The 19,029-nt window shown below is 37.6% G+C and overlaps 1 protein-coding gene across 1 annotated transcript; it reads right to left on the bottom strand.

Moving 5' to 3' along the window:
* Nucleotides 1–5,316: 5,316 nt before the first annotated feature.
* On the bottom strand, nucleotides 5,317–18,718 carry LOC138713416 (ankyrin repeat and SAM domain-containing protein 3-like). Its single transcript, XM_069845506.1, has 5 exons — nucleotides 18,683–18,718; nucleotides 13,620–13,893; nucleotides 13,265–13,333; nucleotides 8,515–8,589; nucleotides 5,317–7,922 (listed from the first exon to the last, which is right to left on the bottom strand). The coding sequence occupies exons 2-5, from the start codon at nucleotides 13,890–13,892 to the stop codon at nucleotides 7,398–7,400; spliced, it is 942 nt and encodes a 313-aa protein (XP_069701607.1). The 5' UTR covers nucleotide 13,893; nucleotides 18,683–18,718; the 3' UTR covers nucleotides 5,317–7,397.
* Nucleotides 18,719–19,029: the final 311 nt, after the last annotated feature.

The raw sequence follows: 19,029 nt of genomic DNA, 5'->3' as shown, positions 1-19,029 counted from the left end.
GTTGGATGCTGATCGCCGATGGACTGCGCGTGAGTTAGCAGCGGAGGTCTGAGTATGTCACAAAACTGTGCTCCACATTCTGCAAGACATTCTGGGTTACCGAGGTTTAACAATGGCACCGCTTCAGTCGCACATGCCTTGTTGGACCGGTACCAAAGGAAAGATGACGACTTTCTTGGACGAATCGTCGCTATGGACGAAACCTGGGCTCGCTATACGAACCAACCAAACTTGAAACGTCAATCAAATGGATGTCCGAAGAAAGTGCGCCCTACACAAAGTGCTGTGAAGGTGATGTTCATTGTGGCGTATGACATTGATGGGGTAATACTGCACCACGCTGTACACTTCCAAGGCAGACAGAAAACGCGGACTACGGTACTGGAACATCCACCGTACTCACTCGATATGATCCATGCGATTACGATCTTTTCACCAAAGTGAAAGAACCACTGCGAGGGACCCGGTACAATACCAGAGATGAACTTATCCGTGCTTTAGGGTGGTCAATACGGAACATCAACAAAGACGGACGCGCTGATGGTGTACGACGCCTTCCAAACATTTGGCAAAAGGTAATAGGCCTAAATAAGGGGGGCGACTATATAGAAGGTACGTAAATGTTGTAACCTTGTGAATAACGCCATGTCAGAAATATCGAACTGTTGCCATTAATTTTTATCCAACCTTAGTATAGTTGTAAAGGTATCATTTTGTACGCAGGGTATACTTGCCTCGGAAACATGACGGCCTCTCTTCTTGGAATTGGTAATCCCTCATAAACCCCCATCCTCCACTCAACCCCTGGCCGCGTGGCAGGAATACAATAGAGCCCAGCATTGCCAAATCTAGTAGTCATTGTCTCTACCTGTTGGGTTTCACCCGTTCTCAGTGTTTTTTTCGACATTTGTCGACGTGTTGTTTTATACCGTTGTGCGCTTCAATATGTCTAATTTATTCCGGCCATGATTAATGAGTGTTGGAGCAGATGATCCGCACCAGGCCTCCTGATACACCTGAAGATCCAGGACCATCACGATAAGAACAAACACCGTCATAGAAACATAATATCTTATTTGCAGAGAAGCGTAGCTAAGAAAACAAAGTGTTAAAATTGTGTCTAACGTTAGAAATTCTACCCATAGAGTAATCGAAAGTTGAGGCAGTTTGATAAGTACAAATCTTAATCACTTAACATCGGACGCAACCGGCGGAGTTGGTAAAAAAATATATATAGGGCATAGAAATTAAGAATTACGGTTCACCAACTAAAGAGAAAATAAACTAAAACAGAATTCGGTAAGATAGACGATTTTATGCGTGATTTACTTCGTCGAACAATATGTGAACAATGCGCGAAAGAGATATCGCCAACAGCAAATAAACTTGCGGAAATATTCTGGCCTGCTTTGCAGTGGCGGTTCCTCGGGGGAGGGAAGGGAGGAACGTCCTCCTCACATTTTCTTCTTTTGGAAGTAAATACCAAATAAAATGTGTGCCTTGAAATTCGAGGAAGATTCGATAATTCTTAAGTTCACAGCTATAAGAAAAACTCGGTTGATCGAGTTTTAAACGACGCGCGCTCATGTGTTGTAGCAAACTGTGAGAAAGATGCGAGATTGTCTGTGTGGAGGAAAGGCACTCCATTCCTCCTCTACTGCAGTTAACACACATAGACAACAGCGCGCTAGCGGCCAGAGAAAGAAGCAGAGTTTTAAAGCGAGTAAATGAACGGAGAGGGAGGAGATCCTCCTCTGAATCAGTCGTGGGCGGGAAATAGAAACCGACTGGTCGTGCAGCAAGCTCGCTACCGCTGCCACCTAACGATGTTGCATTCAACCGGACTATAACACATCTAGGAGGAGGCACAACAAAAACAGTTTTAACGCAACGCTATGAAAGACACCATGTAAACTTTTTATTAATTATAAATAAAAAATATTATTCATTGCACTTTATATAGGCTACTATTCATGGTTTGAAACTTACGTGGATATTTGAAAGTTAAAGTCGGGTTTATGTAAAACAAAGAGGAAGTAGTTTTACGTAATGGCCCCTGAAATTCACTTCTATTCATTGTTTACTAGACAGGGCAACAGCCAAGTTGTCAGTTTTGTACAAATATATTTGAAACTGAAAGTAGGTACTCCAAACTACATCATTTTTAACATAAAAAAATAATCGACCACCGGCAGCTTTGAACAATAAAGATAGTATAACTTTACAAGAACTGACATTCTTCAAAAGCATGTGACACTGAACTTGTAAAATGTACATGTGGCAACACAGACCACGTGGGTGGGTGCAGTATTCTCGCTTTCCTCAGATTATTTCCCATTCCCATTTCCATTTCCGTAAAACGGTTCCGGTTACGAGTTAGTAGCTAGTCTCTTCCAACACGTGTGATGGTGTAGTGTGCTCGAAAAATGCTACGAGGTTGTGAATTTCCTTTTAATTGTTAATTTGCGCAATTATTCAACAATGAATGGAAGTGAAATCATAATATATTTTAGACAATTTAGGAAACTCAGTTTACAAGAACAGATTATTGCTATACAGAAGGGAAGGCCAACCCCAACACTACCTGGTCTTACATGTACGCATGTAGGCTAATTTGTAGCATGTTTCATTCAAGAAGGTGTCATTTCGTGCTGTTAACTTCTTTCCTCCTCTTAAGAAATATGCAGGAGCCGCCACTGCTGCTTTGTACATTATATTTAAGAATGCAGAAAAAATTTCATTCGATTATATCCAGCACATTCGGAATTACCAGGAAAAGAGTTTTTAAGGAATATAGTTTGTGAAGAAGAAAAAAAAGCTCATGCCGTTTTCCACTTAACAGCTATTATAGCCAATGCCGCACTTTACATTAAAAATCAACCAGGAAATGGATTCGGAACACCTCAAAATCTGTGCTTCAATGGCTGGTCATGATAATATCTTTGAAAAATATTGGAGTGCAAGAGGTCAAATGACTTTATTGTCAAACGCCTGGCATTAGAAAACAACAACAACATTAAAAATCATAACTTCAGAACTAATACAGAGCCACTAGAGTAGCTCAGTTGGCTGAGTTGTACTCAGGCGTGGATTCAGTTCCCGCTTTGGTTGATTTATCTGATTGGGGTTTTTCCCGAGGTTTTTCTCAACAGTAAGGCGAATGTCAGATATTCTATAGACAATCCTCGGCCTCATCTCCCCAAATACAATTTTGCTATCACCAATCCCATCGACACATCCCATCGACACTAAATAACCTAGTAATTGATATAGTGTCGTTAAATAACTAAAAAAACTACATAACACAGGTTGTTTTACCTGTTGGTGTAGAAATAGTTGGTGTAGAAATTTAAATTTTATAATAGGCCTATATTTTACATAACAGAAATTTAAGGTATAAAAAGTGTACATGCCCCCTTAATTAATTCAATCATATTTCGTATCTCATAACGTTCCTTAGGCCTACAGAAAATTTGCATCGAATCAGCAACTAAACTGGCAGAGAAACAAATATATTCTTTTGTGCTTTAATATGATTTTCGTGTTATGAAATAATAATGTAAAAGGAATACATTTATCCATGACTGGTATCTAAACTGGTCTTTATTTCACCGTCCTTAGCAACCTAATTAATGACATTATTCACAGCAGTGCTTAAAAGTTTTCTAACTTACAACAGTGAATTAAATGTTTTTAAATCACTCTCTACATGGCAACCAACATATTAGTTATAGTAAAATGAATATATATGAACTTCTTCGCCAACAAAACATTACAAAGAAAAGACCTACAATTTAAAATTAAATTTACATTCCAGTAATGAATAAAATATTGTATAGCACACTGGAGTAAACAGATTTTATGCGCTCGTGGAAATTATCACCCAAGGTGAAGCGGATAAAAACTAATTTTACTCTCTAGTACTATAAAATTATTGCTATTCAATGATCACAGTTTCAGAAAATTTTACCAGCGCAACATCCTTCATTAAGTATAAAATTCTAGAACTTCAATAACATGAGAATTTAACGCATATTATATCATTCTGCATTTCTTTATTTATTTAGGCAAAACATGTTAGTGAAAATATAAGTATAAAGTGTTTTTAAAATAAGTTTGTTCATTTTTATACCAATTTTGTTTCAGTAATTATAAATTAAGGGATATTTACAAAGACTATTACACTCTTACTACGTCATACTACTTTTGACCAATAAAACGGTACGAAAGGACGTATTTCAACCAATCATGGCTGCTTATCGCACAATTTTATCGCGTCCCTAGCATTTGTTTAATTTTATCGCGTCCCTAGCATTGTTTAATTTTATCGCGTCCCTGGCATTTGTTTCTTTGTTTGCCAACATTTGAAACTGCGCTGATCTGGACGTCAAAAAAAAAAAAATATATATATATATATATATATATATATATATATAATTACAAACCACTCCAGTCGATGCACAGCAGTTTCAAATATGACTCGCATTGGCATTCAAGAACAAGAATTAATAAAAAATCACTGATCATACCTATGCATCTTCTGAAATCCGATTTACAAATAAATGAAGAGCACCATTCGGAAATTCTGAATAAGTTGAATACACCATGTAGGCCTAAATCAACGAGTTCCACTTCTATTACGCACACGTCCAATATAACATCAATTGAACCACCAACCACATTCAAATTTGAAAATTGTACATTCAATAATTATTCCTTTTAAAATTAGTCATGTTTATTTTTTATATCATCGTCGTTAATTAAAACTTTTCTAACACTTGTGTATATTAGTTAGGTTATGTTACAGCTTCTGCTATATGATATTATGGATAGTCACGTATCAGAGATTGTTTAATATTAAGATTTACTGAAAATCATCTGTCAAGTGACGTTGATTACTGGGATTCGGATAATTGAAGTGAAATGTTGCATTTTAATAAAAATGAAACTCAATCAACAAAGCCTTCTTGACTAGTAACATTGCCATCGTGTATAATAGATCGACAAGAAGGCATTGCTCACTACTGCCATCTAGCATGCATCTAGCGTAATATTTGTAGTGTTGAGATGGTACAATAATATATTTGAAGACAGTTGTATTTTCTTAATTCAATTAATATTTTATTGTATTGGAGTACTTCGTTACTTCTAATCTTTATATACTTTCTTCTAATCGTGTAATAGTCAATTAAATCCCACTCGAGTTTTGATTTTCTCTACTTAATTCTGCTCGTGTTCCACTCGCTGATTTATCGATAAAATCAAAACGTCTAGTGAGATTACTGTTGATAATAGAGTCTCGCTGAAAATCGCGGTTTCACGGAACACAGTTTGAAAAAACGTTCGCAAATCACAATGACTACAAGATTTGGCAACTCGGCCAAGGGTTTATCCCTTGCGCGTGCCTGCAGTTAACTGGTGAAGGGTATGAGGGAAGGCAGTCATGTTTCCGAGCGAAGTATATACACTGATAGGCTTACTGATAGGACTATTTTGTTGGCAAGTTTTGTTCTTTGCATATTCTGTGATAGTCTATAAATGCTGTTTAACTTCAAACTTAGCTCTTTTAGAATATGGCGGACAGAAAGTACATGGCGGTAAATCCTGCTTCAGTTTTTTCAAGTTATCAGTGGCGTATTCTACCGACGTAATTAAGATACGTTTCTACGGTCTGTCACAGGAATCTGTGGAGTAGAAAGACGAAACAAGACTTCTGCGCAAGTGGTATGTGGGAGGGCTAGGGTCAGTGACTGCTCTGGGGGGAGGCATTGCTTGAACGAAGCGAGCAATCGCTTGCAGGAGGGAATAATTTCTATCTGAACTCTTCTACCACGAGTATTTTACCCCTTAGCGGACTCGAGCTGATGCAGCCCGCAATACGCTCCGGCACAGATAGACTCCGCCCCAGTATGCGCCAAGTTACTTCACAGATTCCTGGGACGGACTGTCGAGTTCGTGCAGGAACAGTGATGCCAACGGAAATGCTTTTCTTCTGATCGCTATTGCGAATAAATATAGACATAAAAATGGCAGTAGGATTTCTGTGCATGTGAGCAGCAGGAACACCAGCGGCAGTCAGTGGCGTATCAATATCATCAGACAGTGTGAGTCGACATAGCCTACTTACTGTACTCGAAATAGTCTAGTTGAGATGCCGAAGATCAGTGGCGTATCACAATCACACAATAACAACAATCCTATATATTTTACACGAGCAGTGATACCAACATAAACAATTTTTTTCATATTTTTATTTGAATAGGTATACTGTGTACAGCAATTTGAACAATAATTTTATTATAAACACAATAGAGATTTGAAGATGGTAATAATAATAATAATAATAATAATAATAATAATAATAATAATAATAATAGTAATAATAGACTAATAATGGGCCTAATAATAATAATAATAATAATAATAGTAATAATATTGTACGAAATGGAAAAATTCAAATATCTTGGAGCAACAGTAACAAATATAAATGACACTCGGGAGGAAATTAAACGCAGAACAAATATGGGAAATGCCTGTTATTATTCGGTTGAGAAGCTCTTATCATCCAGTCTGCTGTCCAAAAATCTGAAAGTTAGAATTTATAAAACAGTTATATTACCGGTTCTCTGTTTGGTTGTGAAACTTGGACTCTCACTCTGAGAGAGGAACAGAGATTAAGGGTGTTTGAGAATAAGGTGCTTAGGAAAATATTTGGGGCTAAGCGGGATGAAGTTACAGGAGAATGGAGAAAGTTACACAACACAGAACTGCACGCATTGTATTCTTCACCTGACATAATTAGGAACATTAAATCCAGACGTTTCAGATGGGCAGGGCATGTAGCATGTATGGGCGAATCCAGAAATGCATATAGAGTGTTAGTTGGGAGACCGGAGGGAAAAAGATCTTTGGGGAGGCCGAGACGTAGATGGGAGGATAATATTAAAATGGGTTTGAGGGAGGTGGGGTATGATGATAGAGACTGGATTAATCTTGCACAGGATAGGTACCGCTGGCGGGCTTATGTGAGGGCGGCTATGAACCTTCGGATTCCTTAAAAGCCATTTGTAAGTAAGTAAGTAAGTAATAATAGGCATAATAATAATAATAATAATAATAATAATAATAATAATAATAATAGTAATAATACTGACAAAGTGTCAGTGACATGTCAAGGTGCAAGCTTATGAACTATTCATTATTGACACAACACGGGAGTAACGAATTATTGACACAACACGGGAGTAACGACAGCCTAGAGCAATGAAGTAGTGAAAACCTACATTCCAAGAATGAAATAACAGCATTATACGCAAACACTGATGCCAAAACAACACATTCCCGCTGGTTACTGCGGTATAATGGTATTGCTGTCGTGTTGGCAGCACTGCGCCTGCTCAGCCCTGCAGCATGGCCGCCACTTCTGTGTGCCCCCACTGACGCGCCAGGTCCAGGGCCGTCTGTCCCTTCTTATCCCTCGCCCCCCGCTCAGCGCCATGCTGCAACAGCAGCTGCACCACTGGGGCGTGGCCACAATATGCTGCACAGTGGAGTGCGGTACACTGGTGTTCATCATCACGCTCGTTGGGCCGCGCCCCAGCTGCCAGCAGCAGCTCACACACTGCACGGTGCCCACTGAGTGCAGCCACATGCAGAGCAGTCCAGCCAGATGGTCGTGACTTCAAATCCAGCCGCGCCCCGGCAGCCAGCAGCGCCCTGCACGCATCCTGGCGGCCTTGCTCTGCAGCCAGCCACAAGGGCGTGCGGCCATCACGATCCACGGCGTTCACCTGGCTGCCTGCATCCAGGAGCAGCTGCACCCTGTGTGTGTCCCCCCGCTCCGCTGCCCGGTGTAGCTCAGTCCTGCCTTGGCTGTCCTTCTGCTGCAGGTTGGGCCCGACCTCAGCCGCAGCTCTGAGCTTCTGCAGCAGACAAAACAATCTGGTCAGAGGAAGCTCAGTCAGCTAGGTGACAGTTCACTAGGCTGAGTGAAGCTGATGGCAGTAGTAGTGACAGTAGACATAACTACTTGCTCTTGGTTGCAGTATGCTGATTGAACTTCGTCTTTATATTTAATTGAAACATTTCTAGCCAAATCTATCAGTAATAGAATAGTTCCCTCTTCAACATTAACATTTTGCTCATGAAAATGCTAACTTGAACGGTGTTTACGTAACAATGTCTTTAAATTGATTTAATTTAGATTCAAACAGGAACTGAATCATTCAAGTCTATCAATTATTTAAGTTACCATATTCATCATATAATTATGTCTATTGCCGATAAGTTACTATTGTTTCTTCATTGAATGTATCATGTATGATGTAGGCTATATTTGAGCATTTTTCACAAATTTGTCTCATTCATGTTGAACTATGAATGTTACAAGAAACTTTCAAAACAATTTCATTGCGCAGAAAATGAAGCCGTTAAGTAGTCTATTTGAAATTTTCATGATAAATACATGCAGTAAACCCCCTCGTAACTGTAACCATGGTAACAGCTCACACTTACTTCTTCCAGCTGGCGCCTCATCTCCCGCCCAGCCTCCAGTTCTTGTCTCAGGTTCCTCAGCTGATCCTGGTAACTCTGTAATATAAACAATTCTGGATTAGAGAAAGCTCAGCTAGTTAGGTGATAGTCTGACTTGAAGCAACAGGTTTCATGAAGGAATCAAGCTGATGGCCGGCATACAGCATCAGGAAATGAGACAACAGCTACCAACGTATAATGTTTGGATAGAGGCTTTGAAATAAAACCTCTCATCGTGCCTACTGAAGGATGCACTGGAATAAATGGTGAACTGGACAGTTCGTGGTAGAAGAAGATATCGAGTGAAAAAGGAAGGATTGCAGAACACTGGACTTGCAGTCAAAGGCCTGCCCTTCGACAGAACATGACGAATGAATGATGGAATTGTGAAACTACATGTAGGCAATTTTTTCTTTCCCAGAGCACCGACCAGTTTTGCATCAAAGGAATGGAAGAATATCTCGGACTTGCAAAAGAACAGTGGCGGTGCGTCAATAAGAGCACAAGATCACGTGAACACCTTGTTTCCATTAATGCATGACTAGTTTTATTATTTAATACCGTATTGACGAAGTGGGGATGTATAATATCAGGATCGAGTATTTTAAACTTCCCGCATCTTGAATAATTTCGAGGGAAAAATTGTTCCGGAGCCGGGTATCGAACCCGGGACCTTTGGTTTAACGTACCAACGCTCTACCACTGAGCTACCCGGGAACTCTAACCGACATCGATCCAATTTTTCCCTCTATATCCACAGACCTCAAAGTGGGCTGACAACCGTCAAACAACCAACTTCGAGTGCACACTAACTCCGTGTGACTTAAATTGTGGTTTTCTGTTAACGAACAGTGACGTGTATTATGCAAATCAAGATTTCAGGTATAACTCCCTGTAAAGTTGATTTGAATAATTTCGAGGGAAAAATTGTTCCGGAGCCGGGTATCGAACCCGGGACCTTTGGTTTAACGTACCAACGCTCTACCACTGAGCTACCCGGGAACTCTAACCGACACCGATCCACCGACCCGCATCTTGCATAAACTTCTTATGTAAACTTGGCAACATCCGTTCACGTACAAGCCGTGCTCTTTTCAAGAAGGTTACAGAAATTTCACGCATGCGCGGGAGAAAATTGTCTTTCGCTGGCTGCTTATGACTCGTCAAGAGCACAAAGCATTACGTGAACAGTGAATCTATCCTACAGATGGCAGGTGCATCGATGGCCATCGTTTACGTGCTATATATCGAGGAGGAAAGTCTGTATTTTAGCCTGCAGGTGTCAGCATCTCACTGGCGGAACGTTTACTTTATGTCGATGTGTGTACAGTGCTGCTACGAGAGTGTAGTTTGTGAATTACTATACTTCAGTTTCGGCATATAGCATAGTTTGGCTCTCAAACACGTGCTGGCTGAATGTGATGGTGGTATGAATTTAAATATCTGTATGGTGGTGTATATTATTTAAGAATAATATTTACTGGCATGTATTTATAGTAATCAATCTATGCGAATGGGATTACAGTACTGGTATAGGCTATAGTGTATCAGTGTGTTGTGAATCAAAATATATTACTGAACACACGCTTTTTAAAATTGTTTTATGTATTAATTTTTAACAGACGTAAACAATGAACTCTGTTCAAGTAATTTTGAAGAGTAAATAACTGGGTAAACTGGCTTTCCAGGAAAAATTGGAAATAAAAAGACTAGGTTTCATTATTATTATTATTATTATTATTATTATTATTATTATTATTATTATTATTATTATGTTGTTGTTGTTTTGAATTTATATACGGTTTTTTCGACAGTGAAACATTGGAATCATGACATTTCATACTAGGCTAAAAACGTACGATTTCAAATTCTCTTCGATTTTGGAACACAAAATTGTGAACACACATAATATTTTATCACGAGCCGCCACTGCAAAAGAAGCTAGTAAATTCTTGGTAATTAGTATTTGCAACCTTGTATTTATGCTAAATAAGTTTGTTATCTATCGCTGCCATCAAAACAAAAGTGAGAAATCTGGTTGAACTAGTAAACTATATCACTGTGTGTGTATCGAATACAGAGTACAGATTTGAAAAGTTTCTATCTGAAAACCGGCACTTCTATTGCTTTTATTATTTTTTAATTTATAACTATTGAAACATTTTTCTACTGTTATATTCAACACTGTTTGTGTTGCTAAGTACAACATAAATGTATGTTAATAAGGCATTGTTGTTTTATTTTATAATCCATCCCTCTGCTCTTTACATAACAACCCAAGGCGTCGCGACCCATACTTTGAGAACCACTGATCTAGACTTGCCCTCCCAGTATGTAATCCAGATTTCATTATTAGAGAGAAAAGAAAGGGGCATGGCTCATCTACTCTCCCATAGCAGGCTGGATATTTTACCAAGTACATTGTTATATACAATTCATTTCCTAGGACTCAGAACATTTTTCATTATCGATGATCCTCAAATGAAAATTCAGAAACTGTTATGTCCTATGACGCAGAGCCAATATTACAGCTCAGCTATCCCTTATTGGTTTACTAAAACATTCAATTTCTATTTTCATGCGTATTCATTCATTACATTATTGGAGATTTATCCTTCGAAGAGGTGGAAAAATTCAAATATCTTAGAGCAACAGTAACAAATATAAATGATACTCGGGAGGAAATTAAACGCAGCATAAATATGGGAAATGCGTGTTATTATTCGGTTGAGAAGCTTTTGTCATCCAGTCTGTTGTCCAAAAACCTGAAAGTTAGAATTTATAAAACAGTTATATTACCGGTTCTTCTGTATGGTTGTGAAACTTGGACTCTCACTCTGAGAGAGGAACATAGGTTAAGGGTGTTTGAGAATAAGGTGCTTAGGAAAATATTTCGGGCTAAGCGGGATGAAGTTACAGGAGAATGGAGAAAGTTACACAACGCAGAACTGCACGCATTGTATTCTTCACCTGACATAATTAGGAACATTAAATCCAGACGTTTGAGATGGGCAGGGCATGTAGCACGTATGGGCGAATCCAGAAATGCATATAGAGTGTTAGTTGGGATAGCGGAGGGAAAATGACCTTTAGGGAGGCAGAGACGTAGATGGGAGGATAATATTAAAATGGATTTGAGAGAGGTGGGGTATGATGATAGAGACTGGATTAATCTTGCTCAGGATAGGGACCAATGGCGGGCTTATGTGAGGGCGGCAATGAACCTACGGGTTCCTTAAAAGCCAGTAAGTAAGTATTCTTTCATTACAACTTCAATGCAGGTAAATGGGATAGCAATGTCCTCTTTTCTCCTCTGACCTTGTCACAGTCCTCGGCCTCCTGTGAATTAGCTATCGTCCTTTTCGTTTCTCAGATATTGGCAGTACTCTTATAGTCACGACATAGTGATAGACTATATCTTCGATGGGCGATCATAAGAGTACAAGTCAAAAAATCTTATTTTACAGGAGAGAAAAAAAACTGTTTACCATCGTACATGATTTTGAAGATACTGTTATGTGCATCAGAGAATGCGGCGTTCTACAGCAGGTTTTGACTTCTACTCTTTTTTTTTATTTTAGTAGGTTATTTTACGACGCTTTATCAACATCTGAGGTTATTTAGCGTCTGAATGAGATGAAGGTGATATTGCCGGTGAAATGAGTCCGGGGTCCAACACCGAAAGTTACCCAGCATTTGCTCATATTGGATTGAGGGAAAACCCCGGAAAAAACCTCAACCAGGTAACTTGCCCCGACCGGGAATCGAACCCGGGCCACCTGGTTTCGCGGCCAGACGCGCTGACTGTTACTCCACAGGTGTGGACTCTACTCTTTTTACCAGACATAGATATCGCCCATCAAAGATATAATGGAGTACTCATACTTATCTTTTAATTAGGTGTCCATTTTGAACTCGCCTTCGTGCCAGTCTATTATGAAGTTTTATGCTAGACCATGCCGAAATGTACTAATTATACACCCGGTAGCAGTCCTTTAATGCATGTCATTAAAGTACACCTACTCATTAAAGTACAGGTCTTCAGCCAATGATAACTCAGCTTACATGTGTTCAGCCAATGACAAGTCAGCTTTGTACCATTATAAAACCGCAAGTATCGATTATTCTCGGATATGCAATCGAAAGAGAATTAGCGAAAAGTCACGGAGGCTGGAAATCCAATACTGTCGCAGAAGGTTATGTTCTGTTACTATAATAATTAGCGTTAATTGTAAATAATATTCAAATAAATTCAATTTGTCATCTCGTTTTTCAATGTCGAATTCAATAATCAAGATTATAATATTATAATATTATCAAGTTTAACGGGACTACGTCAAGGTCAATGACATTATTGTTCCTCGGAAAAAATCAATACTTTCGCGTCTGCGCACATCTCAGAATTCACGACCTAGAACAAGGTCACTTCCGATCTTGTCAGTTACAAATAAAATGTATACATCTGAATACCGGTAATTTCAAGTTAGAAATATGGTCGAGCATAAAAAGTCGTATGAAACTCGCCCATAATGGTAATTAAGAAGCTCGTATGAAAATTATGAAACTCGCTTGCGCTCGTTTCATAAATATCCATACTCGATTCTTAATTACTATCATTAAGCTTATAGGCTCGTTGCATAATGTACTATTTCATACCTAGGGTTCAACCTTTAATGTACCCTCAACTGTCCAATTACTTTATGTGTAACCATAGCAACAGCTCATCACTTACTTCTTCCTGCTGGAGCCGTAACTGGTGTTCTTCAAATTTCTGCTTCAGCTGCCTCAGTTCTACTTCCTTCTGTAACCACAAAGGAATCAGGTTCAGACGTAGCCCAGTCAGTAAGGTGGCAGTACGATGAGAAACAGAATAACTCACAACCAACTACTGAATGTATTGCACTAAACAACACGACATTTCTAATTCTATCTTCACGTTTTATACATGGCTACAAATTCCCCTCGTCATCCATTTTATGAATGCTTGGCACAAGCAAATACCGTAGTTCTGTGGAATAAAGCCTTAACCGTGACCCAATCCAAGGTGTTCACAGTAACTGTAAATATGGCAACAGTGGAACTCTTACCCTTTCTGATTCTTCTTTCAGCTTTTCCAGTTCAGCTTGCGTCTGTCTCAATTCCCTGTCTTTCTGCTTCAATTTCTCTTTCAGCTCCTTAAGGTCGTTGCTGCCTTCTACATTTTCCTCTTCCTTCCTTGCCTCCAGGCCATGCAGGGACCGCGAGTCCAACCTCTCCTTGAGGACCCTCACCTCCTCTATTAGAGGAAGCAGCAGTCGAACCTGTCCCTCCAGGGTCTTCACCCGCTGTTTGAGGACGGGGATAGGTTTGGGTTTTGCCATCCTGCACACCAGAAAGCAAGAACAGCAGTGAAACCTTCAAATACTATTCAGAAATCACTAGTGACCTTCTTCTGTTAACAGGTACTTCATCTGTTTTATAGGAACTATAATGAATGAGTGGGATTATAGGTTTCATGTAGAGCATTAGTACAACAATAATGAAACATGAAACACTACCTAACTATTTTATGCTCGACCATGCCGAAATGTAGTAATTATACACCTGGTAGTAGCCCTTTAATGCATCTCATTAAAGTACACTTATTCATTATAATTCAGTTGTTCAGCCAATGAGAAATCACCATTGTACCATTATAAAACCGCAAGTATCGGTTATTCTCGGATATGCAATCGAAAGACAATTAGAGAAAAGTCACGGAGACTGGAAATCCAATACTGTCGCAGAAGGTTATGTTCTGTTACTATAATAATTAGCGTTAATTGTAAATAATATTCAAATAAATTCAATTTGTCATCTCGTTTTTCAATTCTAAATCAATTTCCAGGTTATATCAAGACTAATGTTCGTGTTATTCTCTAGATTATATCAAGGTCAATGACATTCGTGCCTCAGAAAAAATCAATACTTTCGTGTCTGCGCACATCTCACAATTCAGGTCAGTTCCGCTCCTCACTTACATAACCATAACATGAATAATTATGAATAATTTCAAGTTAGAAATATGGTCGAGCATAAAAAGTCGTATGAAACTTGCCTGTAATGGTAATTAAGAGCTCGTATGAAAATTATGAAACTCGCTTGCGCTCGTTTCATAAACAAACATACTCGCGTCTTAATTACTACCATTATAGGCTCGTTGCACAATGTATTATTAAACGTCACCTGAAAGGAATGAAATCAAACTTTATGAACCTGAATTAAATGTAGCTTTATTTTCGTCACACTGTAGCCTAGGCCTACTTACAGCCTACGAACTATTTTTTTTAGTTACTGTCAACCAGTGCGATGCGGTATTTTGTGCGTTATGTTACACATATACGAGGTTAGGAACAATTTTAGGGATTTCTCGTAGCGAATCAATTTTTAGGGAATGAGCATCGCTTGTTTCGTAATCTGATTAACATTATAAATATTTTTCATATGTTATTTTTTGTTCAACAGCCTTATAAAACAATTAATAAAGAAATAACATCAGATTTATAATGATGAGGAGATATCATGGTCTATGAACAAAGACGTTGCTATGACAACAATTATGTAGGCCTGTTACTAAATATTATAGCACGGCAAATCGTTTAATGGTATTAACTTTAGGCCTATAGCACAAAATAACAGCCTAGAAGTCATGACGTTTTAGTTGTTATGGTAATATTTTACGCTCTGGTAAAATAATGTGGTATATTATGCATGATTTTTCACTAACGATAATAGTAATATGCGTTACAAGAGCGGTATGTTAACGTTTTCATGTTCGAGGGAAAGATTGAAATAGCGAAACGTAGTTGAGCTTTTTTAATTTCCGAGAACATGAAAACAAACATACCGCTCGTGTATCGTACATTATTTTGTGCGAAGATCATTTATTACATATCTGAAAGACGAATTTCTAATTAGTTGCAATGAAATCTCCATCTTGGTTTCTGTTTAATGACGGCAACTTCGAAAAACCAAAATATCTTTCTAACATTGTTGCTATAAAATGTTTTCTGTGTTTACTATACTCCAGCAGGCCGTGATATACGTCTGTCTTTTTTTTCCCCAGTCTATAAATGCGAACTTAAAACAAACGGTAAGGTTATGTAATGATTTATTTTTCATTTTAATATTTTAACAATATTATTTATATAACATATTGCAATAATAACATCCGCATCTGGAATCTTGTTGATTTTTTTCACGGCTTCCTTAATGTTACTTGTATCAGGAATGCAATAAGTTTCGTGGAGTAGTAGACTTTACTTAATTTTTGCAAATATTTAAAAACAATAATTAACATTGCAATTTAGGTGAAATTGCAGTGGTAAGTTTCCAATTTATAATTATTACTATGTTAAACGTGTCTAAAATAATATGTTAAAGTCCTAAAGCAGTAAAATGAATGTCGCGCTTAAGCGGTAAGAAGAGGGAAATTGTTATGTGTGTTACGTTGGGAATACTGAATGTGGTATTTCACACTTACCGCGTATTGGTTCTGTGCGGAAAACAAGCAAATACGCACGATCTCGCTCAAAGAATGTTTAAAATGCTGAAGTATTTACAAAAAAATTATTTTGGTCATATTGCAATTGTTTTAACAGTTCTCCAAGTACTGGTCACATGTTTTGTGACAATAATAACACCAGATTTTGTTTACGTTCTTTTTTTTATTTTGTATTTTCTTTCTTTAGAAATATTTTTAGGTTAAATTGAGTTTGGAAATATCTGGATTCACTAGCAGTTAAGTTGTCAAAGCAGAAAAGACAGAAAATGTTAGGAATATGGGCAGATTGTTGCTGGTCGGTATCGCCTACCCCCCCCCCACCTATGTGACGCTTAAGACGTTCCAACCCTGCTGTTGTCAGGTATTAGTCATAAACAATCTGTGACTCTGTTAACACAGTTGTAAAAGTGTTAATCACACAGGACAAATGTTTTCCACCTTTCTATTTTTTTATTAGGTCAACTGTTCCTTAAGGACAAATACAAGCAGTTAAAATTCATAAAAAAAACTATTTTGTAGAATGGTGCTTAAAATGTTCTATAGTAATGTCACAAGAGGTCTGAGATTTATTAAGACTTTTTCGTGAATAAAATAAAAAATGTAAGTAATAGTCTATATCCCTAAAATTTGCTCACAAAATGTTAATAATTGTATATTTATGAATACTTAACCTATTCACATATTCTGAAGTTGAAGTACCGGTAGATGAATATCGATTACTACAATAAATAAATTGAATGTTATTCAGTAATGCCAATTGAGAAAAGCGAAATACAGATTCAACAATGTTAATTACATGTACTGCGCTTTTCTCTTGTTATTAACTTATAACAGAAATACGTTTTCATTATCTGCTGAAATCATAATTTAATACATTTTATGCTCGACCATGCCGAAATGTAGAATTATACACCTGGTAGCACACCTTTAATGAATGTCATTAAAGTACACCTACTCATTAAAGGTCAGGTCTTTCAGCCAATGACGACTCAGGTTACAACTGTTCAGCCAATGACAGGTCAGCTTTCTACCGTTATAAAACCGCAAGTATCGATTATTCTCGGATATGCAGTCGAAAGAGAATTAGCGAAAAGTCACGGAGGCTGGAAATCCAATACTGTCGCAGAAGGTTATGTTCTCTTACTATAATAATTAGCGTTTATTGTAAATAATATTCAAATAAATTCAATTTGTCATCTCGTTTTTCAATGTCTAATTTAATTTCAATGTTATCTCTGTAGGTTCTTATGGCCTAGCAAGGTCAATGTGGACATCTGTTCCTCGGAAAAAATCAATACTTTCGCGTCTGCGCACATCTCACAACATACGTGACATTGCTAAAAAAAATTAATAATATCAAGTTAGAAATATGGTCGAGCATAAAAAGTCGTATGAAACTCGCCTATAATGGTAATTAAGAAGCTCGTATGAAAATTATGAAACTCGCTTGCGCTCGTTTCATAAATATCCATACTCACTTCTTAATTACCTTCATTATAGGCTCGTTGCATAATGTACTATTATAAAATACAGTAATTACAAATAACCAGATTGTCATTTTCTTTAGATAAAACGGACATGAAATTAATGAAGATGTAGCCTAAATATGCAAGTAGGATTTGGCACTTTATTAAAGTACACTGGATTCATGCTCATCGATTTACGGGGCAACACTTGTCGACACTGACTAAACAAAAGAATGACAATGCGATAAATTGATAGACTAGTGATAAATGAAAATGCAAAAATCATCGCGATGTATGACTGTCATTGGTTGAAATTCACAATAATTTCATTACACTTCGTTGGTCGAAAATGGAATAACGTCATATAAACGAAATAGGCCTAATCTAAGCAATTTTTGGACAACATTTAATTTCTTCTGTTTCATATTTCCAAATTTGTGTCGTGTTATGGTACTTTTAGGACATGCAAATACATTTTATGGTAGGCAAGTAACCTTACACAATGAAAGTACAATTCTGTCGTCGATTTGCAAAAGGGGACACGTCCAAAACAACAATGTGTTGGGAAATCGCAAAAAAACATAACAGACTTAAAAAATTAAAATGTTCATGGATCCTGAAGGTATGTATCCATAGTGATGTAATTAGAAAAAAATATATGAACATTTTAATGTGTTAACTTAGTTATAGTTTTTGCGATTTTCCAACACTTTGTTATTTTGGACATGTCCCCTTTTGCAAATCGACGACAGAATTATGCTACGTTTGTGAAAAGTAATATTTTTTTTTTTTCGTAGAAATGATCCATTTTTAGCCACTTTTAAATTCGGAGTTTGTCATATTCCATGAGATTTTAGAAATTTGAACTGTGTTTTCTGCCATCTTTCAGTATAGACTATCTAATTTTCATTTCTGAAAAAAAAAAAAACAATGAAATATGGCTTTAAAAAAATAGTCTGTCATGACAGACCACGGTTTTACCAAAACATTTCTATCCAGACGGGCAAAAGCACTAAAATTCTAGCCCCCACTGATGAACATTAGAAATAGACCGCTATTAAAAAACACCTTGATTCCACAAACACAGGCTACAGGACTTAGGCTACATAAGTGCTGTAACATGCCTTATTTTATATTCAACATCGGTTATTAACACACTTACTTGTAACGAATCAAAATTTCCACCACACTCAACAACAAACACCAAAATACTTACTTGATCAAGTTTGAAGATATAATATCACACGCTGGGTAACGAAGTAAGACACACAAAGACGCCACTAGTCAATCTAGCAACGTAACTTCCGGCTACAACAGCACCAGCTAACTGCGTATATCCTGCATGACTTCATGTGAACGCAACACGCCCTTCTTGAATCATGGGACTCCGGAAACGGTTATCAGTTATCAGGACTGCCACGCCAACAGAGTGACGACAATAAGATTGAAACCCTGGTGATAAAATTTTATCAATTTCGCTCTGTCGTCATGTGAAATTGTACACTAGAA

The sequence above is a fragment of the Periplaneta americana genome, chromosome 2 (genome assembly GCF_040183065.1).
Source record: "Periplaneta americana isolate PAMFEO1 chromosome 2, P.americana_PAMFEO1_priV1, whole genome shotgun sequence".
Classification (NCBI taxonomy): Eukaryota; Metazoa; Arthropoda; class Insecta; order Blattodea; family Blattidae; genus Periplaneta; species Periplaneta americana.
Note: the sequence above shows the minus strand (reverse complement) of the source record. Positions and strands in the feature narration are given on the sequence as shown.

What these genes read in the sequence shown, in the direction of transcription:
- LOC138713416 (XM_069845506.1), bottom strand. Translation starts at nt 13,892, where the DNA reads ATGGCAAAACCCAAACCTATCCCCGTCCTCAAACAGCGGGTGAAGACC. An exon ending in TACGGCTCCAGCAGGAAGAA is followed by an intron (nt 8,590 to 13,264) that starts GTAAGTGATGAG and finishes TTTATATTACAG; the next exon opens with AGTTACCAGGATCAGCTGAG. An exon ending in TGAGGCGCCAGCTGGAAGAA is followed by an intron (nt 7,923 to 8,514) that starts GTAAGTGTGAGC and finishes TGTCTGCTGCAG; the next exon opens with AAGCTCAGAGCTGCGGCTGA.